The sequence below is a fragment of the Diceros bicornis genome, chromosome 2, assembly GCF_020826845.1.
Source record: "Diceros bicornis minor isolate mBicDic1 chromosome 2, mDicBic1.mat.cur, whole genome shotgun sequence".
NCBI lineage: Eukaryota > Metazoa > Chordata > Mammalia > Perissodactyla > Rhinocerotidae > Diceros > Diceros bicornis.
In genome coordinates, this window is record NC_080741.1 from 93,132,709 (window position 1) to 93,159,375 (window position 26,667).

At 60.2% G+C, this 26,667-nt stretch overlaps 1 protein-coding gene across 4 annotated transcripts in view; it reads left to right on the forward strand.

Moving 5' to 3' along the window:
* Nucleotides 1-18,872, forward strand: part of EEFSEC (eukaryotic elongation factor, selenocysteine-tRNA specific) — a 258,417-nt gene extending 239,545 nt beyond the window's left edge. Inside the window, exon 9 of one of the 4 annotated variants that reach the window (XM_058566950.1) lies at nucleotides 18,282-18,872. In XM_058566950.1, coding sequence (XP_058422933.1) covers nucleotides 18,282-18,472 — 191 coding nt within the window. In that variant the 3' untranslated portion in view covers nucleotides 18,473-18,872. The remainder of the gene's footprint in view (nucleotides 1-18,281) is intronic. The other 3 variants (XM_058566957.1, XM_058566966.1, XM_058566972.1) reach the window with 3 other exon arrangements.
* Nucleotides 18,873-26,667: the final 7,795 nt, after the last annotated feature.

Sequence of the window (26,667 nt, forward strand, 5' to 3'; positions counted from 1 at the left end):
TTCCTTTCATTGCGTGTGAGAGGCACTTTGTCAGATAGTGAGAACTTTGGTTCTCGAGACCAAATGGGTCAGGATTCTGGCTCCACCACTTACACAACTGTGTGTTCTTGAGCAAATGACTTCAGCTCTCTGGGCCTCAGTTTCCTCATGTCTAAGTTGGGAGAAACAATAGACCTTACTCATAGGGTTGTTGTGGCTGAATGGACTAACGTGAGAGCATGCGTAGAGGAGGACGTGCACGTAGTAAAGCCCAGTGCTCGTTAGCTTCTGGTGTTATTGGCTGTTTGTTCACCCGGTGGACACTGGGTGCGTCCCCTGTAAGCCCCGTGAGGATAGGGACTGAATCAACATGTCCAGTAAACATTTGTTGAGTAAATGCGTGTGCCAAACCCTGCTCAGGCCTGGGGCTGAGAGCTGAGTCCCTTACAGTCCCACCGCTCCAGGAGCCCACCCCCAGGGAGGAAGCTTTGCAAGGAGGAGCAGGCCAGTGCAGACGGAGAAGGACTGTGGGCCTCTCCAGAGGAGCAGCCTTACAGCTTCGCTGGAGAAGCCAGGGGGTGGTGTGAGGCATGTGGGGTGGGCACCAGCGGTGTGGCTGAGGCTAGGAGTAGGTTCACTGGGACCCTGGAGCCTGGAACTGGTCCAGAGGTGAGAGGGGGTGGGAAGGCTGGCAGGTGAGGGAGTGGGTGGCCAGTGAGGAGCACCGGGGCCTGAGGCACTGAGGGCCTGCCAGTGAGCAGCCTGCCGGGGCCCCTCCCCATCTCCAGCGTCTGCCAGAGCCCGTCACGGCTCTTCATTTCCACCGAGGACTCGTTTTAAACCATCCATTACTTTCGCTCTGCAATCCTTTCAAGCCCACATTTCAGAACCACAACCTAAGGAAGGAAGTCCTTTCTCTCTCTGAGTTCCGTTTTTCTTCCCACTGCTTTCAGTCACAGCTTTTTCTCTTTTTGTATCCAGTCTGTTCAGTCTCCGTTGGGAGAGCCACAGAAGGGTCCTGGCCTCTGCCACGGGCCTCCCTACAGTGGTTGTGCACCTCGCCTGCACCCCTTGGCTCACAGCACCTCCTCTGCTTTCTGCCAGCCCTCCACATGCCACATCACCCCTCTTGGGTACTTTCCCTGACACTCCCTCCTTCGTGCTCCCCTTACACAGTCTTGGCCTGGGAGCTTCCAGAGGGCAGGATGTGGCCTGACTCATCATGGGTCCTGAGTGGCCAGCAGAGGGCCCGGCGTGTGGTCAGCTCTCGGAAATTCCCATTTAGGTGGGGTTCCCGTGGTCTCACTCTGTCTGCCCAAGCCGGCCGGTCAGCCATGTGCCTGGCCCAACACCCACCCATGGACTCACCGGCCGTGCCTCACAAGTTTAATGTGGCCACTGCGATGCGAGGGCCCCGTCTCCCCCGTGCAGTCCCTCCGCTTCTGCTGCCCGGGCCTCCGCACTGATGGGGTGCTTTCACGTGGCGCAGCTAGCGTGTCTGGCAGAGTGCTCTTTGAAACCCAGGCTAGAAGGCGTCAAGTGGAAGGGGGTGGGGGTTATCCATTCTGCTTTTCTGCTTAAAGGCAGAGGTTCCCCCAAGCTGCTGGGCTGCTGTACAGTCGTCAGGACCTTCCCCAGTCCACCTGACACCCCCTTGCGGCCCTCCTGCATCAGAAGATAGTGGGACTACCTGCATTCCTCCCTTCCACGTGGTGTGCGGGGCCAGAACCCTCAGGAGCCCATAGGCCTGTCACAGCAGGACCTGTCCCAGAGCAGGAGAAACAGAAGAGGGCAGTCAGCTTGAGCTGCCACTTAAAGGACAAGTCAGCTGCTCAGAGAGACTGAGGAAGGCCTTCTGGGCAAGGGTGCCAGCAGGAGCCGGGGGCTGAGGCTGCCCCCTGTGTCCATTGACTGGAGTTGTGGGGAGAGTGGCTGGAGAGACAGCCACTGGGGAGGAGCAGAGGGCTGGAGTCCTCAGAAGGAGCATGGGGGCTTGGGCAGTGAGGGGACTTAGCACCACCCCGATGATTGACACTTGCCCAAGGACCTCACTGTCCAGGAGAGATGTGGAAACGAATCAGTCCTCCACTCTGGCAGGTGCTTTGATGGAGGATGGGTGGGCACAACAGGGACACAGGAGCCGTTGAAGCCCCACACAGCATTCACCATCCAGTCCTCCCCCGCACCCTCCCAGCCATCTGAGACGCAGATATTCTGTTCAGCCTCAGTTGCCAGTTGAGGAGCCAGCCCAGAGAGCTCACGTGGTTGTCCTAAGCCACACAGTGGTCAGCAGCAAAGTCATCCCCCCTGGGGAGGGCCCACCTCAGGCACTTGGGAGCCAACCCCACACTGCTGGGTGGGGTTGGCCACCTGGTCGCAGGAAGCCCCAGCTTGTAAACATGGTCCAGTTATGGGAAGATTGGAAAGGCCTTTGGTTTTCATTTGACACAGTGATTTCACGGACCCACTCTGGCAGGGAGCTTGGCGTGCTTGACCTCAGGAGAGGGGAACGTTGGATTACCCCCAAGAGTCCCATCTCCTGCTGACTGTTGGACGTGGTCTGAGCTGAGCCTCGGGCCTAGTACACGTCTGGGCTAAGTCACTCCTCAGAATCTGAGCTAGGTTGATCTGACCTGGGTGGCCAACTCTGGGCCCACAGGCAGCGTCCTGCACTGTGAGCTGGCAGAGCAACCAGGGGTACCACATAGAGCCCTGAAGTAACAGCGGCTGACCTGGGCAGTAATGACAGCAGCTGACTTTTGGGGAGGGCTTGCCATGTGCCAGGCAGGCACGGGTCAGCACTTCATCTCGTGGCTGCGACAAGTTCTGCCAGTGTCTTGAGTCCAGAGCCCCATGAGGATGCTGTCCAGGCACTTCTCAGATCCACCATTTGCCTTTGTCATCAAGGCCACCAGAGAGGAGAGAAGGCCAAGCGTTGGTGGGGCCTCTCCTACCTGCCATGCTCCTTGTCTCACATTAATCCTCATATGGACTGTGTGTGAAGGGATTGTGCCCATTTTACAGATGGGAGTACACGGGTGAACTACCTACCTTGAGAGAAAGCATACAGCAAGGCCGTGATGGGCCCAGGCCTGTGTAGGTCCCGTCTCACCCTCTTCTCCACATTGGCGGGCTGCTGCTCAAATAGTCACGGCTGGGAGTCGGGTGGGTGGGTGGCTGAGTTGGTGGGCGCGAGCAAGGTGCCGATGACTGGGATTTTGGTCCTAGAGGCAGGGGAGCCAGGTACAATAGGTGTACTTTCCTCAGATAACCTCACTTAAGAAAGAAGGCACTGGCCATAAAGTTTCTTTGCATCATCTTGGTTATCTGTGTCGTGAAAATGCTTTGCTTCATGAATACGTAGTCGGGGCTTTCCTGCGTCCTCAGAGAATTCTGGATATAACTTACACTGTCTTGACAATCCAAGGTCGTGATTGCGACAAAGAGTGGGGCTTAGACTTGTTGTTCAGTGTAGGGGCCTGAACTGGCAGCCAGTAAGAGAGCCGAGTGGGCCATCTGGGTTCAGGCGTGTGGCCCTGTGCTGTTGCTTCGAGGCCTCTGACTTCCCTCTATTCGTTCTTCCACCTACTCGTTTGTTCAGCAAGCATTTATTCTGTGGAGGAGGTGGCATTCGCACAGGTGTTGTAGGAGGGAGAGGGAGGGCTGGGCCTGGGAACATGCAGGGGGAAGCCGGTGGCGTGTGTGTGTGTGCATGTGTGTGCGTGTGTGTGGAAAACTGCAGCTGGGCCTGGGCCGGAGGGGAGGGGCCTGCAGCCTCCGTGTGAGCTGGGCAGGGTGACTGGACCCCTTGGGGACCATGGACAGCTGGAGACAGGAAGTGACAGGCTCCGAGAGTGGTGCAGGGACTTCTGGTCGCTCTTCTCAGGCGCAGAGGGACCTCTGACACCTTTCGCTCGCTTGTCTCTGTGTTTTGGGAGGTAGGGGGTTAGAGTTTTGACCACCAGAGAAGGAGGAGCAACACGTGAAGAACTGTCAGATTAAGAAACCTAAGCAGACATTAGTTCGTTTGGGTTCCGCGGCTGGAGGGAGACCCTGGTTTGCTGGCCTCTAGAGAGGTGGCCACTCCAGGGGCCCACACGCTACACCACGCAGGTGTGCGTGCGCATGCCCCATGGGCACACACACACGCAGGACCCCTCTGGCTTCATGAACTCGTTCCAGCCCCCCTGTGGCCTCCTCGATGTTCCCCACACCTGGCCGCTGCCCCTCAGGGTCTTTGCCTGGCTCCTCAGTGTGGATGCTCTTCCCCCACACCTCTCCCAGCTTCTCTTCAGATACCATCTCACCAACAGGGCCTTCCCTGCCACCGTCTGCAAAGTAGCAGAGCTCCCTGCACCTCTGCCAAGCGCCATCGGCACTGACGTCTGACTGGGGAACTTGGCTGAGTGGCCTGTCTCCCCACTGAAATGTAAGCTCTGCCGGGCAGGTGTGTAGCTCCGACACCCAGTGCCGTGCCTGACACGAAGGTGGCGCTCAAGAATACTGCTGAGTAAATGAATGAGCAGGCTGTACAACCTTGGGTAGCTGCTGGACTGCCCTGACCTCTGAAGACGGTGGCTGCTGGTGTGCTTCTTGCCTCCAAAAGGCCAGAGGCGAAATCATCTCTAGCCCTGAGCTGTGGAGATCTCGAGGCAACTTCCTCCATCTTCCCAAGAGGCAGGAGAGCCCCCACCCGTCCTGGGTTAGGGTGGCCTCTCCGATGACCCCCGAAAGTGCCTCCAACCTTAAAATGCTAGGCTGCGTGCCCCCACCCTGCAGCCCTCACCCCCCATGCCCTGACCAGCACAGCTGTGGGTTTCATGCAGAGTGGGGCTGGGTAATGGAGGCCCCCTGGCTCTCCGGGCTCCCGGGGCCATTCTGTTCATTGATTCCCACTGCCCCTGACTGCGCTGGTGACCTACACCTGTGCTCACTTGACAGGTTGCTGGAAGGTGACAGAGGTGAGCCGCCTGGCACACAGGATGCTCCAGGTGCCTGCCCAGGCTCGCTCTCTGCAGGGCTCCGTGTGTCCCAGGCTGGTGTGGGGCTCCAGGATCAGAAAAGGAATGGTGGCTCCAGCCTCTCTCCCTGGGGCTCTGACAGGGTTTGCTGTCTCCCACCCCACCAGGTTTCCCTTGACCTGTCAGGGTCTTCAGAGGCTGGGGTCTTCCTCCAAGCCCAGCCTTAGCCCTCCCCAACCCCTGCCCTCATACCCACAAAGGACGATGCGTGTGTCAGACACGCATCTGTGTGCATGGAGCAGTGGGTGGCAGCTCATCCTCAGTACCAGTAGCATAGATGCCCGATGTTTAGGGCTTTTTCAGACTTTCCCTGATAACGCAGAGGCAGAGCGGGGTGTTTCAGGGTTGGGGCAGGCAGGGCACATCTGTGGAGCCCCTCCCTGCGCCAGGCCCTCTCCAAGGGCTGCCATACATGTGCTCACTGCCTCTCTGAGGGGCTGTTCCCCACTCCCCGCTAGGAGGGGGTTGTTTGGCTCATTTCACAGACATAGAAACTGAGATTCGGGGGGCCGTCGCCCAAGTTCCCAGCAGAGCCGAGAGCCCCTGAGCCAGTGACTTTTCCGTGGCAGGCTGTGGTGCAGGGCCAGGCCTGGGAAATGGACCATGATGACAGCGTGTTGTGGTACACGTGCTGCGATTCCCAGACAGGAACACTCATGTGTTCAGACTGGCCCAAAGACACCCACAGACACCAGCTCAGGTCCATTGGTGTTGTCCCCCACCCTGGGCCAGTCCTCCCTGGGCTCCATGGAGCCCAGGCTCCTGAGGGTAGAGGGACCGGACCCCTGGTTGGAGGTGCTCCAACCTGAGGCCTGCACACTCCCCCAAACTCAGGAGTGGCCTCCCCAGATGTAAAATAACCCCCACCAAGCTAGATGAAGGATCTGAGCCCTGTGGCCACGAAGAGATTAAATCCTACCCAGCACAGAGCCACAGACGGTGTTTTGGAGGAAGGATACACACCAGTGGGCAGGGGTCCACACCAGCCCATCAGCAGCTGCATGGGATAGCACTGAGCCGGGAGATAGTACTCCATCCCCATCAGGCCTGCAGAGAGCCCCAGGGCTGGTGACAGTGGGCGATGAGCCAAGAGTCGGTGACGGTGCAAAGTGCGGGAGGAGAAGGACCATGATGTGGTGAGAATGAGGCAGTGATGTCACCGTGGGCACCTATCCTGTGCCACACCCTGCACTGGGCGTTGGGGACCCACCCATGCAATCACTTGGGCCTGAGGGCTGAGGTGGAAAGAGCCAGCCCAGGGCCTGGTGCCCAGCAGACACTTGGCTGTCAGATGGATGCTGTAGTTGTGCAATGACAGTACAGCCAGCCTCGGAGGGCATGCTGGCTGTTGGTGGGGGGAGGGATGCCAGCACACCAGGTGGGCTGGTCAGCCCTCGCACACAGCTGCCTCCCCGGGGCCTGAAAGCCATGGCCACGCCTGCAATCTTTCTCTGAGGGGCCGTGCGTGTGCCCACGGCCCCAGGGCCTGTGTGGAGAGGGGCAGCCCTCCGCTCACCCCGGCTGCAGCCGTCATAGGTCAGGGGGCGTAAACCATCGGAGCCTGCAGCTGTCAAAGCAAGAGCATGGAGAGGGACCACCGAAGCTCACTACCTACCCTTCCCTGTCAGCCGGAGAGGACAGCCAGCACCGGCGCCTGCCACCCGCCTCTCCCGCTGCTCTGGAAACGGGGCTGATACAGTAATCAGGATGCCGCATATGGGCCCTGGAAGATGACTGCTCCCCGGGCCTTTGTTCACCTTCTGGATGAGGTTTTTCTTCCCCAAGTCATAAAAATGACATTTTTAATATGTAGAATTTTTTTTAAAGAAAAGCAATATGAAGAAGACTTTTATTGTCAATAAGCTCCACCTTTTAAACCACTTATCTTAGTTTCTGCTCTAGGTATTTTAATTGAAGATTAACTGCTGTTAAAGAGGTACACATTTAGGGAGTGTTTGGATTATTAGAATTCAGCTCCCTCAGTGGCAGGGACAGTCTCCGTGGGGGCCACGAGGAACCAGCCCCACCCCCACCGCCCGCCTCATGGGGCTGTCCGTGGAGGAGGGCACCTGCAGGAGGGGCAGATCCTTGCCTTTCAGTGGAGGAGCAGGTCAGGCAGAGTCCAGGAACAGCAGTGACCTTCTGGAGGCAGAGCCAGTTGGTGAGTTACTCTCATCATCCCTCATCCTGACCCAGGAAACCACAGCTCAGAGAGGGCAAAAGGCCACCACATCACGTGGCCTGGCGTCCAGACTCAGGCACTGGGCTCATATCTCCGTCTCCGTCAGCACCACGTGCCCCCCCCCACCCCTGCCCGCAGGGCTCTCACTGGGGCCTGTCTCTAGGAAAGCCCCAGGCCTGGTCACTGTCCTCTGGTGACTACCAAAGACTGACTCAGCATCCCCTGCGTTCCAGGAGCTGAACAGAACCTACTGAAGGAATGGCCCCTGCCCTTTCGGGGATCTCTCCTTTGAGGCACTTGTGTGTGTGCACATGTGCATGTGTGTGTATGCACACGTGCGTGCTCATGTTTACGCGTCATTGGCAGAGTTGGGCTCACTGTCAGTACCAGCTGAAAGGGGGCACTCTGCAGTGCTGTCTGAGAGAAGAGAGATGGCCCCTTTTCTCTAGCTACCTGGAAATAACTTGGGTTCTAGGAGGTAATGTGGACACATGACCACTTCTCTATCACTAACTGTGTGTCCTTGGGGGGAATCATTTCGTATCCCTAGGCTTCAGTTTCCACCTCTGAACGATGGAGTGGATAGCATGCCCCCATGTGGATTGAGACTTGGAAGAGTGCTTTTCCAATCCTTCCTGGGCCAGGCCTTGTGCCAGGCTCTGGGATCTGGTCTCTGCCCTCAGAAAGCCACAGTTGGTCAGGAAAGTGAACTCGTGGACACCCATGACAGAGGTTGTGCGGGGTTGGGACCAGCGCGTGAGGGTGGCCCCATGGGCGCCAGGCCCTGGTGCAGCAGAGGGGAGTCTGGCTCTGAAGCCAGACCATGAGTTTGAGCTCAACCCACCGCATTTTCACTGTGTGACCATGGGCTCATTATTGACTATCTCTGTGCCTCAGTTTCCTTGTGTGTAAGTAGCCCCAGGTGGTGGTTGTGACACTGAGGAGCACAGGTATACAGAAGCACTTCGCACAGGGTCAAGACAGTGCACATCAGCTAGGAATGACTGTTGGTGTTCTTGTTGTGTCTGTCGGGAACTAGCTGGCGCTCATCTTTGGGGCCGTTTGGGCTAGGCCTGCCTCACACAAGATGGCCGTTCCATTTCAAACCCGCTTTCTGCCGGTTAGGCCACTTCCAGCGTCTGTCTGGGCAGTGGCTGAGGCCTAGCAGTACTCACATTGGGACCCAGAACCAGAGGCACCCGAGGCCTCCTTCCAGGAAGTCCCTGGAGACAAGGTCCCCACCTGGCCCAGTCCACACTGCCCTGGCCTGGGAGGGGCCACGCTGCCCGAGTCAGGGTGGTCCCCAGTCACACCCACACCGTTGTCTTTTGCCATCTCCTCCCCACCCTCAGAGGTAGCTTCAGCCCCCGGCACCGCCTGCCCACGGCATTGCCATCACTGCTGCTTTGTTCCCAGTGAGAAGCAGCAGGGCCCTGGGGTGGCCAGGTCCGTAGCCAGACTCCCAGGCTTGCAGCAAGGTAGACAGCTTTATAAAGCCAGGGGCCTGAATGTAAATCGCTGCTCCCCGTGTGTCAGCTGTGCAACCTTGGGCAGTCACCTCCCTTGCCTCTAAAGTGACTTATAGGAAATCAGGAGGTTTGAATGAGATGCTCTCTGAACACACCTGGTTGGGTGGCATGTTGAGGAGAACGCTAGCTAAGCAGTTGCTATGATGGTGGTGGCAGAGGTGACCTGGCCAGGCTCCGGCCCAGCCACTGAGCTGCGAGGCCCACCTCACCTGGGCTCCCTCCCTCCTTCCCTGGGTCACAGCAGGGATCCAGCCAGGCCCAGGCCCTACACTCTAGCCTGCCTTCTCCACCCAGAAACTTTGTCAAACCTCAGCCCAGAGGGCCAGCCAGAAAGAGTCCCCAGGAGCACTGCTGCCTGGGCTCACCTTCTGGAACCTCTGCCACTCAGAGACAGCTCAGCTCCATCCCCAGGTTGCAGTCACCAAGGGCCCCCAGCCCTGCCCAGCACGTCCCTACCTACTCATGGAGCACTTAGCCCATCCCCCTCTGAACAGTCAGGTGCCCATGTGGCTGCTCCCGCCTGTGCTGATGGGGGGAACGTGATGGTGCTGAGGAGCAGGCCTCCAGACCTGAGTGGGCTCGGCATGTTGGACGAGAGGGCCAGTGCATTTTCACCTCCTCTACCAGCCCGGCTGGCAGTCAGCCGACCTCCTGCTCCCCAAGCTTCCTGTGGATTGACAGGGCCTGACTCGGCTGTCTGGCTGTGGAGGGTGGTTAGGAGCCACATGGGCAGGTGGGTGAACTCTGACCCCCTGGGGGAGGTCGCCCTTGGGAGAGAGCCAGCTGTTCAGGCTCGGCCCATTGGCAGACATGACAGGGGTGCCAGTGGGCCAAGGTTGCCGGTAATTCCCCTTCCTGGAGCTGCTGGCTGCTGCTGCAGGCTGTACCTTGTCTCCTGGGGAGACAGGCTCTAGACGTGGGGCAGAGTGTAGAGGGCCTCCGTCCCCCTGGAAGAAGGAGGACTGGAAGGCGTCAGAGAAGGCCACACAAGATGCTAAGCCTTTTGCTGAAAGACCAGAGGAGGAGTGGGGTTTACAAGGTAAACAAGCGTCATGGGGCACCCCAGGCTGAGGGAGCGCGGGTAGAGCCAGGGCAGAGGTGAGTGGCGGGGGCCCCCATGCAGGGGTGAATGGTGGAGGTGAGGAAGCCCAGGGTCTGCAGGAGGCAATTGGAAGAATTTGGACACCTGCCTGAGGAATGTCTGAAGATTTCTGAGCTGGGAGGGATGATCAGGTTTTAGTTCAGGAAGGACATCTCTGGCAACAGACCCAAGGGCCGATCAGAAGAGGGAGCTGGTGGGAGAGCAGCGGGGCAGTTCATGCCAGGAGGCCGGTACCTGAGGCCTCAGTGCCAGGAACCTGCTCTTGCAGGGCCTGTAGGGGTGCCGAGGGAAGGGGTCCTTGAGGAGCCCAAGGCAAGCCACCAGAGATGATGAGTGGGCTCCCCACTTGGGCTGTACAACCTCCGGTGAAGGTTAAACCCTGCTTGAACTTCTGGGCTGCGCACAAGGAGTGGCTCTGGATGGGAGGTAGTGAGCCCTGGCTGCCACAACTACAGGCCTCAGTGCCCCCCCAACAGCCACTTCTAGGGGACGATGTGGCCCTACCCCAGGGGAGTGTCATGCCCACCCTGGGCCACTGCCATGAGGGACGGCTCGTTGGGTGGTGTTAGGTAGTTCAGAACCCTCACCAACACTGCCAGCTGCCCCCTCTTCCCCCACCCCAGTGTGACAGCAAATTTTCCTCTGCCTGGGCCGCCCTCTGATAATTGAGCGTCTGCCTGATTCTCAAGACCAAGTCATTTCCTATTTCAGAATGGTTTTATTTTTTGCCTTAAAACAGAATCCTTCCTTGCACGTAATGCTCTGACTTTCCCTCCCCACGCACCCCCCAATCTCCAAAGCCTTGACTACATTGTAATTTCAATTTACACGGTGTGGGAAAGATTTCTGCAAAGGGTCCTTTTTTGTTTTTGAAGAATTCATCATTGCTGCTAAGAAGCTTAATATAAATTAAAAGAGGAATTAGACAACATTAAGACATCAAAATGGAGGTGCGGGGGCCTGTCGCCTCGCCTCCACCCAATCAATCAAAGGGGCCACGTGGAGCCCATCGAGTTTGCGCTGGAGAACGTCAGAAAGAGCGAGATTCCAATAAAGGGCCTGTTCTGTTGCCGCCTTCTCCTAATTCCCTTTGTTGCAGGGACAGCGGAATACAAGTCTGATAAAAACTTAATCACCTTATCTTTTTAAAGCAAATTGCATCTTTGTTTACATATGGGATCCATAGCAGGAAGAGAAGCGGGGGAAACCAGGCAGCCGTTCCACCCCCCAGCCAGCCGCATTAACGGCTTCAGCTCCCAAGGATAAACACGAAAACCCAGGCCTGACAAAGAGATGGCGAGAGCATTCCAAAGTCGCCAGCACCCCTCGAAGATGAGTTCAGGGAGCTCAGCAGGAAGGGAGCCCCTGTGGGGCATCTCGCCTTTCTCTGCCCAGCAGCACTGACACTGGCTCCCGTGACCAGCCCCGTTCTCCCTAACCCGCTAGGCCCTCGCAGCACCATGCTGGCCTCTGCACATTCCGCTGACGACCAGCTTGCGTGTCCTCCTTGAGCCTCTCCATCCTTGCCGGCTGTCAGAGTGAAGCGCATACAGGGCCCACACCCCGCTGCCCACTGGCAGGCAGAGGGGTCTGGGTTCAAACCTCTTCGCTGCCACTGACTACTGCAGGGCCGTGGGCAAGTCCTCACACCTGTTGCACCTCAGGTGGTCACCTCAGGCTGCTCTGCAACAGCCACCCTGTGCCTGTCACACAGGACTGAGCCCCGCCCTGTGTGAGGGCCGCTTGTGCCCTGGCTGAGTCGCTCCCATTTCTGCCCCATTCGGCCCCCTCCCAGCCCGGCTGCCTCCAGCCTCCCCCTCAGCAGAGCATCCTGCACAGGCCGCCGCATTAGCCACGTCAGAGGTCTCACCAGACACTGCACTGCCCACCCTTCCTGTGACCACCTGTGACCTATGCAGGGCAGTTTCCTAACCAGGGGCAGGCACGCAGAGATCCCTTTCTTCAGGTGAAGGTACAGCCGCCCTGTGTGAGGGACCTCACCATGCTGCTCAGGGCCACCTCACTGAGGGAAGTCCCCTTCTTTGGGCAGCCCCGCCTTCTCACAGGCCAAGCATCCAGTGCAGACTCAGGGCCTGGATGAATTCAGGCCCTTGTGGCCATCCAGCCCTGGCCACCCCATACGCCGGCCCAGCCCAGCTGCCAGGCATGTCCCTCTGAGCTCCCCAGCCCATCTGTCATCGCCAGGGTGCTGACCCCACAGAGGGCCCCCGCCCTCTTTCTGCCCTGTCCTTCTGGCTCTCTCCAAAGCTGCTTGTTCCAGGAGGAAGAGTGCTGGAGTGGCTGGAGTTGGCTACAGCCCCGTGGGGCCACCAAGGGGGCCGATGACCCCAAGCTCTTGCAAGGGCCCAGTTCCCACTGGGGGGTGCAAGCCGCCCACAGTGTGGAGGCCCCTCTTCCAGTCTGGCCCCCAACATGAAAGTTTCGCCAGCAATTGGAGGCAATTTGCTGGCCTTTGATGGCCGTGTCGGGGCGGCACCCGCGCACGCCCAGGGCTTGGGAAACAGTCGTGCTTCCCGCATTCTTCTCTGATTACCCCTAGCCTACCCAAGGCCCGGAAGCCTCCAGCCTATTGTGCCTTTGTGTGGGGCTGGCGCGGTGAGAAAGGCCAGCCTGGCCCTGGGAGAGTGTCCCTGAGGAAAGCCACTGGTAGCAGCGAGCCCCCAGGGTCACACCGGCCCCCGTTGCATCCCGGGCCCCCAGGGTCACACCGGCCCCGTTGCATCCCGGCGTCTGCGCTCGTCGGGCGTGGGCAGGGCAGTCAGGCCCCAAGAATCCCGAGGTTTGGAGAGAAGGAGCAGGGGCCTCTACTGAGGCCCTCACACACGCAGCTCATTTGACCTTGTGCGCACCCTGCCAGGCTCCAGGTCACGTGGGGTGGGGGTCCTGCTCTCTGAGCTGGGGCTTCTCCCTGGCCGCTGCGTGCAGACCAGTTTTTCGTGGTCCTGGGGGCACGGGCTCTGCTGGAACATTTCCCTTCCCTCTGCTGCCCTGCGCAACTGGGCAAGAGCACACTCATTCCCTTTGTTTTCACCCAGCAAACCCTCCTGAGCCCGCATGCCAGGCCCTGTGCCCAGCACTAGAGAGGCAGTCCCCCTCACAGGCCCCTGGGGACATGGGCACGTAAAGCAAAAAGCATGCTAAGTAGGGTTCCAGAAGGGATCCGCTCAGCCTCTGCAGGGAGCAGAGGCCTTCCTGTGGAGCCAGACAGAAAAGGCAGGGAAGAGCCTTCCAGACAAAGGGAACATGGCGTGTTGGAGGCCCTGGTTGATTTATTCTGGTTGGAGAATGGAGTGAGGTGCAGGATGGGGCAGAGAGTGAGCTGGGGGTGAGCACAGAGGGAGTGCTCGCCAGAGGAAGCAGGACCTCAGATGCCAAGTGAGAGGAGAGACTCTCTGGCGTTGGTGGAACCAAGCCCAGGCCCACATGTGCCTTTGAGCAGCCCCTCGGCAGCCAGGGGCTGGACCAGGGGGAGGCCAGCACTGTGGTCCTGCAGGGGAGCACCACGGAGGCTTCCTGTGCCAGGGTGGGCCAGCAGAGATGGAGAGCAGGGGTAGACCTGTGGGAGGTTGTGGAGGGCGGATTCCTGGGCCTGTGCCTCCCAGTTAGTGCTCTTGATGTAGCAGCAGCGTCGGAAATGGCCAGCGGCTGTGAAGGAACCGTGAGCATCACCTGTGCCCGAGGTTCTGCTCGTTCCTGTCCTCCACCAGGCAGAGCCAGAGAGCTGCAGAGACGACACCACTGGCCTGGAGACAGTGGCAAGCTTTCTGGCCCATGGCAGCTCTGAGAGCCTTAACCAGGATGTGGAGATAGAACTGGCCCAGTGTGATGGCCACCTCCCCTCCCTCACTGCCCACCCCTCTGGGGCCCTCTTCCCCCGCTCCTCTGCCTCCCCCTGTGCCCACAGATTCAGCAGCCAGACTGCACAGGGGTGGACACTGTGCCTCCTCTGGGCTCGGGCCTGGGTGCAGGAGGCCGTGCCAGTGGCCCTGTAGCAGACAGCCCTGTGAGTACCCAGGGTCATGTAGAAACCTTGGGAAACAGAGAAAAGTAGAAGGAAGAAGAAAGTGTTGCTTGTGACTGCACTCCTGACCCCTGACAGCCTAATGGGTAGCCTTCTAGTCTTTCTTTTTGTATCCCAGAGCCGGAGCAGAACTCTTCCAAAAATTTCGATTCCTGTGTTTTTTCAATTAATGTTATAACATAAGTCTGTCTTTGTGTAGCTTTAAAATCTTCTTGGGTGTCGCTGTTCATCTCCCAGAACATTTTGCCGCAGCAAATGTACGCTGGTCCCGTCCTGACTGCCCTCCCCGTGGTCTCAGCACCCTTCTAACTTCACAGGCCGTGTACCTCGTCCGCAGTGAGCACACAGACCTTAGCATCGGGTAGCCGCACTGAGTCCATCTCTGCTCCTCCAGAGCTGTGTGGCCTTGGGCCAGTTTCTCACGCCTTTGGGCCTCTGTTTCTTCCACGTTGTGTTGTGAGCATTGAGTGCCCCCGTGTGTGGCACTGGCTGTGCACAGATCTCAGGTTGCTTGTGAGGACTGAGCTCCCGGGAGTGAGCCGCGGGGTCCATGCCGCAGCCGGTGCTCACCCAGCAGGGCCTCATCCAGTCCCAACTTATTCCGCAGTGTTCTTTGAGCATCTGCTCTGAGCCAGGGATTGTTCTAGGTGTTGGGCTGACAGCTGTGACTAGAAAGACAAAAATCTCTGCTGTGGTAGAGCTGATATTTTAGCAGGGGTGGACAACAAATGTCAAAATGAGGACATCACAGTGATGTCAGAAGGTGACAATGGCTAGGGGATTACATAGAGCCAGGTGGGAGGGGTCAGGGCAGCAGAGAGTGAAGTGGGTGGGAAGGCCTTGCCAGGAGGTGACCTTTGCACAGTGATTCGAAGGAAGTGAACCTGGAAGCCATTGGAACTCCTGGGGGCGGATCTCCCAGCAGAGGAATCAGCACATGCAAAGGCCCTGAGGTGGGAGTGTGCCCGGTGTGTTGGAGTGAGACAGACAGTTCAGAGATGCAGTACGGGCCAGGTCATGTAGGCAGAGGGTGGCAGCAGAAGTTAGAGGCCAGGAGCTCCAAACATGCTGCCCATCGCTCTAGGTGTTACCAGGGGCCATCCCAGGAGGGGGCCGCACACTGCTGCCCAACCCACGGGGCCTCCCAGGGATGCTTCAGAGCAAGGTCCCTAAGAGAGTGTGGCAGCTCCATGAGAGCGGGACTCTCCCGTTTGCCTGTGTGCCCAGGGCCTACAGGAAGTGCTCAGGATCCACTGGTGGACGCTGGGCAGAGGGAGAGTTGGTGGCCGCTCCCCTCACCCCTCTGACCCCCGAGTTGATACACAGCTCCCACAGGTCCCTGAAACTCTGCCTGGTTTGGGCTCCCACAGAACCCGGCACACGGGGTCCCTTGTGGATGTGGTAGCCACGGTCACCCTGGAGCCGGGCCCTGCATCCCCACCAGCTCGCAGCCACACGTCTTCATCCATCCGCAAGCATCCCGCTCATTCCCACCATGACTGGGCACTCAAACTTGCTTTGCCTGCGGACCCTGCCTGGGGTCTCTGTGTGGCCGGCCCCTGTCATCTGGCCCCATTCCAGTACGTTTCCTTGGAGGACCCTGCCCCCGGCCCTCCCCTCCTGGTGACACAGCCGTTTTGTTCCCTCGATTGCCCTGGTGGCTATCTGGATTATCTTGCTGGCTTGTTGACTGACTGCGCCCTTCTCTAGACTAGTAAACTCCATGGGGCTAGGCCCTGGTCTGCACGTTCCCTGTTGTTGCTCCCAGTCCGGGAGAGTACGTGAATGGTTTTGAGTGAAAGGCCCAGGGGCAGGTTAGGAGAAGCTCAGCGTGGCCCAGGCCCAGTGCCGCCACATCTGGTTGGTGTGGGCCACAGTGCCGACACCCGACGCCCTGCCCTGTCCTTCACTTCCCTCCATTTGCCACTTGGCTAAGGGAAAAAAAGGGGCCACTGAGAAACAAAGTAGCTCTCAGTTCCAAAAGCTCAGCAGCCCCAGTGGACAGGCCTCTGTTGGTCAGGCTTTCTGGGGTTGTGTTGGGGCCACCCTGTGATGGAGCAGAGATGAATGAGCCTGACCGTCTCAGAAGAGCAGTGAAATGGCTCTGTCCTCGCCAGTGCCAGACAGACTTTCCGGCTCTGCCTGCTTTGAGCAGTGCGAGGTATGCAGTGTGTGTAATGAGAGCCATCACGGGCGAGATGGACCACCGATTGGGCCACGCCTGTCTCCCTAGCCCCCTGCAGACGCCGGTGAGCCCCACGCCTCTTCAGCCATCAGACCTCCTGGCACCAGAGGCAGACAGGCCACCCATGCCATTTGTCAGGGTCTGGTGCCAGCCACCTTCTCTGTTTGCAGAAGGAAGGCCGGGGCTCCAATTCCAGGAGTCAGATACCTGCAGGCCTGGGGCCATTCCCACGCCCCATCCCAGAGGCATGAAGACCGGCTGGGTGTGGAGCCTGTCATTAGACACCATGCTGCCTGGTGGGAGGGCGGCTTCTCTAGGTACGGATACCCTTGCCCACAGCATCCTGGAGCCATATTAACATGAGCTGCGTGTCCTGGCCTTCCCAGGGGATGCAGGCTTTCAGATGGCCAGCAGTCTCACCTCCACCTGTGGAGAGGGAGACCAAGTGCTTCATGCTGGGGGCAGGGCCGTCCCTGACTGAATGTACATTTGTCCCTTGAACCAGCCTCCTGGTCAGCTTCTTAAATGTCCAGGAGCGGTAGAGCCAGTATGAGATGCTCTCACAGCCTGTGTTCCGCTGCAGAACCATTTTCAGGAGTCTGCTTAAGGTGTACCTCCTGCCCACCCCCACACCCTCGAGTGATGGGCTGGCAGGCAGTAGCCTCTGTGGGCCCAGAGTTCAAATCCTGGCTCTTCCCAACTCACTGTGGGGCCTTGAGCAAGTCCTTGCCCGCCTTGGGGCTCCATTTTCTCGTCTGTAAAGTGAAGGCGTTGCCGCCATCTTCTGCAAACCCTCATTGAGTACCTGGTTCAAGCCAGAAAGATCCTGCCCACCCCAGCTCCCCGCCTGGTTGAGGCCTGACCGGCCGAGGTCCTCCCAGCGCTGCAGTTTGATGCCTGAGCTTCACGGCCGGCTTCTCTTCTTGGGAGAAAGCTAGCACCCAGGCAAGACTGGGGCAGGGGAGGAAAGCCTCCAGGTGCCGGCAGACGCAGAGCAGGATGCACCAGAGTGTGCAGGGAGGGGAGACCTCTGCATTGTGCCTACCCCCAACTTCCCGCCAGCTCTGGACATCCGGCCTCTAGGTCCACTAGCCAGTGCAGCCCTTCTGTGCAAATTAGAAGTGAGTGCCCTCTCTGGGGGACACAGAGGCCTACCAGGATCCCTTGTACCATGCTGCCACCAAGGAGATTCCTCATAAAGACAAGCCCCAGAGAAAGGGGTATTGCAACCTGGTGTTTAAGGAGGGGAAGGGTCTTCCAGGCAGAGAGAACAGCATACACAGAGGCTTGTGAGTGTGATGGGGAGACCAGGCATGGTCACTGTTCCTTGAAGCTGCAGGGAAAGCACAAAAGCAGTGGGTGGTGGGGCTGGAAGAATCGGGTGGGCATTAGGTGTTAGCAGGAAACAGATTTCTGCTTAGTCGTTGGGCTGGAGAGAATAATGGGGGGTCTGTTCCGAGGCGTGGGTGTTTAAAGGAGCTGGTAAGATGTGGTGGGAAGCCCTGGGGGCCATTCCTACTCCCACCGTGGGGTGGGGGGACAGTGTCTGCCAGAGCCCAAGGAGAAGGACCCCCAAAAGGAGCCCTGCAAAGGGGAGCAGGGATCAATACCTGGCTGCCGTCTCCTCCCACCCTCTAATCTGCTGGAGCTCTGCAGGAGCTCAGCCAAAAGCCAGAGGGCGCAGGAGCCCATAATGCCGCCCGTAGAGGTCAGCCTCCCGGGCACACAGAAGGGCGGAAGGTGGACCTGCAGGAACGATCTGAGAACACCTAGCCCAGGGGGCCTCAGATGCCAGGTTTCGGGTGTGGGTCTTAGCGTGAGTGCACTGGGAAGCAGTGGGACCATTTAGAGCAGGGGAGGGATGTGGCCACTGGGTGTGGGGCTGACCCCACAGGGTCCTGAGTGCAGGGTAGATGGGTGGGCACGGAACCGGGAGACCGAGGTGGGGAGCACCAAGCTGGATAGGCGGTGGCTGGACTAGCACTGTGGTGGAAGGGCTGGAACGCTGGGATTCTGGCGGCAGAGTGGACTGCAGGCCTCGAGGGTCCGTTGGCCAGGGAGCGAGGCAGGAGAGGGTGAGCCCAGGCTGGCATCCGGGTCCTGGCTCCACCTAGGAGGGTGTGAGCCTGTTGCTGAGTGAGGGAAGGGGACTTGGAGCTGGGCCAGAATGGGTGCCCCTGCAGGGTGGTGAGTGGGTGGCTGGGGAGCGGCAAGTGACAGGCTCTCCTCTGTGTCTTGCAGGTGGTCTTGGCCCCGAGTCCAAGAAGATCCTGACGCCCGCCCTCAAGAAGCGGGGCCGGGCTGGCAGAGGAGAGGTGGCCAAGCAGGAGGAGGGCATGGAGCGGCCCGAGCCCGCACAGCACGTGGCGCTCAGCCTGTCTTTCAAGCGCTATGTCTTCGACACCCACAAGCGCATGGTCCAGTCTCCCTGAGTGCCCCGGTGACCTCTCCCAGGGCCACCTTGCCCAGGACTGGGCTGGGCTGCAGTGCCAAATGCCCAACCACATGTGCCTCGACCTCCTCCAGTCTCTCCCTGCTGCCCTGCGGGCAGGAGGCCCCCAGGCCTGGCATTCAGCCCCAGTGAGAAGCCAGTGAGTGGTGGGGTACAGTGTTCTTCCACCCCTGCACCTTCCTGCCAGGGGCAGCACCCACCTAGGAATGGGCCTTGTCTGGAGAGCTGGTGGCCAGTGTCTTCCAGGCTGCCCAGCTGGTGGCCATCTGAAGGCCAATCCCCACCCTGCCCCCTGGCAGCTGGGCACTTGCCAGCTGCAAATAAATGTCCTGTGGTGCCACCCACTCTGCTGATCTTTCTCGGTGGTCTCGCTGGGGGGGGTCCCCCCACCCTCCCCAGGCCTCTTCCCAAGGCCAATGTCAGGGGACTCGCCAGGGCTCCTGCCAAGAGCGAGGCCAAGGGAGGGACCCGAACTGAGCCCCGTGAGCTGAGGGTCCACAGGATGTCAGGCCCCTAGGCCAGGCCGGGTGGTCCCTGGGCTCTCCTGGGCCTTGAGGGAGCATGGAGTTTCTCTGGGCAGCTGAGTCCGGGGAGGGCACTGCCAGGAAGGGTGTCCGCGGGGTGTGGGGAAGCGGCAGGGTGCCGTGCAGAGGCAGGCTGGAATTCTTGCTCCTCCATCCCAACAAAAGTGCCCAGGCTTCTGTCCCAAAGCGTGGAGGTGAGGGCAGGTGACAGAGCCCTGCCTAGAGCACGCTGCGGGCCGGGGAGCCTGAGCACGGCCCCTCAAAAGCCCAGGAAGCCCTGCCCTGGCTTCTCTGCCCCCTGCACCCACAGGCCACCCCACTCCACGGCCCGAGCTGTCGACACTCGGAAGAGGGTGAACTGGCAGAACGGACTGATTGAGGGGAAATCAAAGCTTTTAAAGACATTTGTGGGATGAACAGATGTTCCAACGTTCCTTTATTTGGCCTCCAGACAGACACGGGGGCCTCCCTTTTATCCCGGATCCCGGTAATCAGTGCATTATGCTTTAATTGCAAAAATGGCATTAAAAATACTATCAGGGACAGGTTGCGATCAAATGACGTGGGTTGTCAAGCCCTGGAGCCGAGGGCACAGGGAGGGAACAGCGCTGCGGAGCCTGCTGTCCTTTGCTCAGCCCAGTGGCAGACCCCTAAGGACACAGCGGTGCCCGTTGGGCCCCGAGGGTGCGGATGATGGCAGCTGGGCCAGCCGACCCTCGCCAGCCCTCACATGGACCCAGACGTCAGGCCGGAGCAGCAGTCAAGGGCAACAGCTGAGGGCTAGATGGGCAGGGAGAGTCCAGGCCCGGCCCCTGACAACCCCCTGGGCTGGGAGTGAGCTGGAAAGAGGGTGTGGAGAGACCAGGCGGTGCCATGAGTGTGGCTGCTGCCTCGAGGAGCCAGTGCAGCTGCCCGGGGGTCCCGCCCCCAGCTTCTCGGAGCCCCACTGCCACCACCTGAGGGGACCCCTCCAGTAACCCCTCTGTGGCCTGGCTACAGGCCTGTCTCTTGCTTAGCCCCCACCCCTGCCCTGCGGCCATCTCATCAGGGAGGCGGTGCCGCCTAGCTGAGGCCGCTTTAGCCCAGGGAGGCAGTGGAGGAAGGCTCCGGCGAGGACTTGAGGGCAGAGGTCCTGCAGCCCCCCAGCATCTGCTGGGGGCCAGGCCCCGGGTTGGCCACCTCCCATAGCTACTCAGCCCCTTGGAGTGGACACAGATGGGCAGAGCTGGGAGCTCCCAGGACTTGCCCCTGAAGTGAGGAAAGCTCCCTCCATCATCCTTCTCCGTGTGGGGAGCTAAGTGGGGAGATGCTGGCTACCCCCCAGCCAGGCCAAGTCCTCCCTGACCAAGGGGTGTCAGGCCAACCCCTCCCTCCGGGCCCCTGCTAGGGGTCTCTGCAAGTTGGGGTGGAAAGTAGCCCTGGGTTCAGCCACAGGTCCTTACTCTGTGTGGGCTGTCACATCACTGTTCCTGTCTCCAAATGAGGGGTCACATGACCCAGGAGAGCGTTGTGAGGGCACAGAGGGGTGCGCAGTGGGTAGGAACTAGTTCTGGGGACAGATCCATGGGGCTGGGGGATGAGCGGACACAGGGTGGACTCCAGCCGCTGCCTGGATTCCGACCCTGGCCCCTCTGCTTCCTAGCCATGTGACCTTGGGCAAGTCCCCTAACCTCTGTGCCTGGGTGTCCCCGGGTATAAAATGAGAATCCAAGCAGCCACTTCTGAGGCGGGTTGTCACCTGGCGCATGGGTGGCAGTCGCACCCACAGCCCTGGGAGTGCAGCCTGCAGACGGCGTCTCCCCACTGAGAGGTGAGGGCCTGTGGACCCCTGGGAAGTGGTACAGACCGAGACCTAGACCCCGCCCTGCCCCAAGTTGGCCCTTCTTCCAGGCTCTCTGTGAGGGTCCCCACACCCACCCACACCTGTCTCCCCGCCTCACATCTCACTTGAAGACAGCACTCCGCAAAGCCCAGGGAAGGAGGCAGGCCCCGGCGGAGGAAACTGAGGCACAGAGAGGAGCTGGGAGCAGCCCAGCGCATGACTTCCAGAAGCCTCAGGGCCACCCAGAGAGTGCGGTGAGGCGGCCTGCTGGGTGTGATCGACTGCCCCAGGAGGGCCTCTGTCAGGCTGGGAGTCAGTCCAAACTGGAGCACCATTAGGGGTCAGGCCAGGCACAGCCCTGAAGGGGAAGCACAGCCGGGGCAGGCAGGCAGGGGCTGGCATGGGCCCAGCATTCTGACGGACATGTCCCCCCTCCCCTGGCTCCCCAGCCAGCCCCCGCCCTCCATGTTTTATAGAGGAGAGGGCTACGGTGTGCCAAGCCACCATCACACCCGTAAACTCACTGAATCTGCTTTTCCGCCCGTAGGGGGCCTGGGAAGCGTCACTCCAGTTTTACAGGTGGGGCCGGGGCCCGGGGCTCAGCTGGCCCCAGCCATCACCTCAGGCAGAGCTGGGATGTGAACCCAGTCTGGGTGACTCTAGAGTCCCCCCTTGCCCCAGTGCCTGGGGTGTGTCCTTGGAAAGAGGTGCCCTCTGAGGCCCTGCTTTTGGCCGAGGGGTGGGGCAGGGTGAGGTGGAGGCACGAGGCAGAAGTGCCCTGCCTGACTCCCCTGCCCGCCTGCCCATCCAGGGTGAAGTCATGGGCAGGCGTGATTGGCAGGCCCCCGACCAGCGGGGCTAATGCACTAGCAACGAGATAAGGCTTATCTGGAAATGTCCCTGGAATTGAGACTCTGATGGAAGCAGGCTTCTGGGTTAATATATTTTTGATAGATAAAGTCTCATAAGCGGGAAGCCCCGGGGGCACAGGCAGGAGAAGGGGCAGCTTCTGCTCTCCCAGGCTTCCTGCCCGGGCCATGTGTGTCCCTGTGAGTGTGTGTGTTCATGTCCCAGGTACCTGTGTCTGTCGATGTCTGGTGTGTGCGTGGATCTTGGTGTCTCGAGGGTGTGTATGTGTCTCTGTGTGTGCTCAGGGAGGGCATGTCTGTCAGGCTGCATGTCTCTGGTGTGCCTGTGTGGGAGCAGGGTGAAGAAGGGGGTGTCAGGTCCAGTGTGCACAGGGTGGTGACACGCATGTGTCCAGGGTCAGTTTGTCCCTTGGGCCACAGAGGCTCACAGGTTGGTGGGGCCTCTTCCCCAGGACGTGGTGGGATGGGAGGGGGGGCTTGTCACCCCCATTCCACAGACCCAGAGCCCCCCTCCAGGTGGCCTAGGACCCTGGGGTTGATGCTGGCCTCAGACCTCCCCTGCCTCCTCTGCCTGGGTAGCCACCACACGGGGTTTAGTGTTTCCAGCTTCCCTTCCACAGGCCAAGGCCAGCCCTGCTCACTGCCTCCCAGCTTCTAGTTCAGCCTGGGTAAGGTCTTGAAGAGAGCATAGGAGTTTGGCAGGGGGAAGAGGGGTGATGTTTGGGCAGAGGGAACAGGAGTGAGGGCTCCAGCAAAGGCACGTGGGGAGGCCTGTGAGGAGGGATGAGGTCATGGCTCCCTATCTCCCTCTAGCCCTGCTGGGCCTCCAGGAGCCTCCACACAGGCAGCCCTGATGAAAAAGTAATTAGCGCTTGACTGATAATGGAGTCGAGCCATTAATTAGCCCAACTCAGCCAGCACTAGGGCTTGATTGCGAGGAGGTGAGGGAGGCAGTCAGGGGATGCTGGGGGAGCGCTGTGCGCTCCCTGAGGGGGCAGCCAACCCCAACTCTGGGCTTGTAGGGGACTGCTGTGGGAGCCCCATCCTTCTGCTGGGCCGCCCGTGGTGGAGGCAGGGGAGGTAGTGGGAGCAGCTGGTAACAGGAGGCAGGTTCCGCTGGCCGGAGGCCTGGAAGGCTGCCCACGGAGTCCTGAAGGGTGTAGGCAGGGCCAGTGTGTCAGGTCAGGGTTTCAAGAAAGCCCTCTGACCCCCAACTTCCCACCAGCTCCGGACGCCCCTACGCTGACTCTCCAGGGCCTGGAGGTCAGGGAGCCCAGAGGGGATGAGACCTTGTGGGTGGAGCAGGACTCCCAGGACGGCTGGTGATTGGGTGAGGGAGCCAAGGGGAGGGGGCCGTGCAGGCTGAGGCCCTGATAGAGGAAGAGGAAGTTCGGAAGGTGTGGGGACTCTGCTTAGGGGTTGGGACCTGGGAGCAGGGGTAGGTTGCGAGGAGGCCAGAGTTGGTCATACCTCATTTACCGAGCGCCTCCTGTGTGCCAGGCTGGCTGGATGCTGTGGGGCAGCGACGGCCTGGACACATCCCTGCCCTCCGCCTCCCCGCCCCATACGGTACGTGGCCTGCGACTCTCGGGCCTCGGCAGCCTCCTCTTTGCCTGTCAGGCTGGACGGGCTGCCCTGCACCCCCACCCAAACCCAGGCTGACAGGTCAGAGGTCACGTGCCCAGGAGCCTCCATGTGCCCCAACACAAGGTGTTGCTCAATCCTCCACGTCCCCCCATGTTATCACCGGGTCTGGTGGGGAGACAGCGCAGCAGAGAGAAACGGCCACTTCCCGTGGCCGCGGCTGGGGCTCCAGATAAAGGCCCAGTGGGGCCCATACCGACCTGGGGAGTCTGGGGTAAGGGGCCAGGTTCAGCCACCTGCCTCACCCCTCAAGGGACACCCCACAGACTCAGCCCTGAGCCTCTACTTCCCACACGGTCACCACCAGGCTGCTAACTGCCACCCCATTCCGCTCGGACCATAGCCTCTGCCCCGCTGCCCTGCACACCCCCCACCGCCTCCCCAGGACGGGTCTCGTCAGCTCATCTGAGCCCCCAGGCCCTCCCGAGTCAAGGTGGTTGCCTGTGGCCGGGCACTGCTGTCGCAGCAGTGCTCACTGGGCCAACCAGGGGCCCTCGGAGGGGCCGTCTAGATTGAGGGAGGCTGTGTGCAGTCACTCAGCAAACATGCCCTGCCCCCAACACGCCCCTTCCCTTCCTCCCACCAGCGCTCCGCCTCTGCCTCTCTGTCTCCGTCCATCGCTCTCTTGTCCTCCACTGCTCCCACTTGCCACACGCTGAGGCCTGGGATTCCAGGCCCTGAGTGATGTCCAGTACAGACCCTGCTGGGCAGCCAGGCCGGGTGGGGGCAGGTGGGAGGGGCGGGCCGGGAGGGACGAGGTCTGTGAGCCTTGTCACCTGCAAAGGGCGCCAGTGGAGTTGAGTGAGCTTTTTCTTCCCACTGCCTTCCTGCATTTCCCACCCTGGTGCCTGCCCCCCAGTCATGATCACACCCTCCCAGCCACACCCTGCAGCCTCCTCAGGGACCCTCCTCACCTCATCTCTTAAGTTCCCTGTAGAGCGTGAGAGGGACCGAGAGAAGTTCCCAATTGGGGATATAGAAAGGCAGGGACTGGGGGATACGCTAGGTGGGGTACAGGAACCAGGTCTTCCCCCAGAGCTCCAGTGACAGGCCTTGGAAGCCCAAATTTCCCAAGGGCTCCAGACCTAGGGCCCAGACCAGTCACAGAAGCCAGACTCCAGACCATTCCAATGCCTTCCCAAGCAGGACATCCCAAGCCAGTTCCTTACCCTGTCCCTAGACTGTCATCACCACCACCTCCACCAGCACCCAGAGATCACCACTTCCCCCTCCACCTCCACCACCTCCACCTCCACCACCTCCACCACCTCCACCTCTACCTCCACCTCCACCACCTCCACCACCTCCACCTCCACCTCCACCTCCACCACCTCCACATCCACCTCCACCACCTCCACCTCCATCACCTCCACCACCTCCACATCCACCTCCCCATCCACCACCACCACCACCTCCACCTCCACCTCCACATCCACCTCCACATCCACCACCACCACCACCTCCACCTCCACCTCCACCACCTCCACCTCCACCTCCACCTCCACCTCCACCTCCACCACCTCCACCTCCACCACCTCCACCTCCACCACCTCCACCACCTCCACCTCCACCTCCACCTCCCCATCCACCACCACCACCACCTCCACATCCACCTCCACATCCACCTCCACATCCACCACCACCACCACCTCCACCTCCACCTCCACCACCTCCACCTCCACCTCCACCACCTCCACCTCCACCTCCACATCCACCTCCACCACCTCCACATCCACCTCCACCACCTCCACCACCTCCACCTCCACCTCCCCATCCACCACCACCACCACCTCCCCATCCACCTCCACCTCCACCTCCACATCCACCACCACCACCACCACCACCTCCACCTCCACCACCTCCACCTCCACCTCCACCACCTCCACCTCCACCTCCACCTCCACCACCTCCACCTCCACCACCTCCACCTCCACCACCTCCACCTCCACCTCCACCACCTCCACCTCCTCCACCTCCTCCACCTCCTCCTCCACCTCCTCCACCTCCTCCACCTCCTCCTCCACCTCCTCCACCTCCACCTCCACCACCTCCACCACCTCCACATCCACCTCCACATCCACCACCACCACCACCTCCACATCCACCTCCACATCCACCACCACCACCACCACCACCACCACCTCCACATCCACCTCTACCACCTCCACATCCACCTCCACCACCTCCACCACCTCCACATCCACCACCACATCCACCACCACCTCCACCACCTCCACATCCACCACCTCCACATCCACCACCACATCCACCACCACCACATCCACCACCTCCACATCCACCACCACCACCACCACCTCCACCACCTCCACATCCACCTCCACCACCTCCACCACCTCCACATCCACCTTTATACCTCCACCTCCACCACCTTCACCTTCATCTCCTCCACCTCTACCTTCTCCACCTCCACCACTGCTACCTCCTCCACCACCTCTACTGCCACCTCTACCTCCCACTTCCACCTCCACTTTCACCGTCTCCACCTCTACCTCTACCACCTTCACCTCCACTCCTCCACCTCCACCACCTCCACCACCTCCACCTCCACATTGACCGCCTCCACCCCCACCTCCACCACCACCACCACCACCACCACCTTCACCATCTCCACCTCTACCTCTATCACCTTCAGCTCCACTCCTCCACCTCCACATCCACCTCCACCTCCACCACCTTCACTTTCACTTCCATCACTACCTCCACCTCTGCTACCTTCATCTCCACTTCCACTACCTCCATATCCACTACCTTCACTACCTCTACCACTTCCACCTCCACCCACCTCTACCACCTTCACTACCTCCCACACTTCCACCTTCACCACCTCCACCTCCACTCCTCCACCTCCACTACCACCTCCACCATTATCACAAGGGATCTGCTCAGATCTGTGTGGGGAAGACTTGTCTGGATGACAAGCCAGTGGGAAGAAGCATGAGGCAGTTGGCCAGGAAGGAGGTGCCAAAATTAAGGCCAGGTGAGGGAGATGAAGCGAGAGTTGAGCCAGGGGTGCACTCAGTAGAGAAGGGGAGGCAGAGGCAGACCGGGAATGATCAGGAGGTAAAGTCTGCTGGCCTTGGTACTGACTGGGCTGGGGAGTCTGCCAGGAGGGAGGGGACCCGGGATCCCCGGTGAGCCTACCCAGGGTTGCTAGGCACACTGTGGGCCCACCGAGATGGGAGCTTGGCAGCAGGGGCGGGTTTTGGCAAGACACCTTGAAGAGCTTGGTGCGGAACTCCTGAGTCCATAGTCTGCAGCCCTTGGGCGTGGGCTTGGAGCTCAGGGAGCAGGCTGG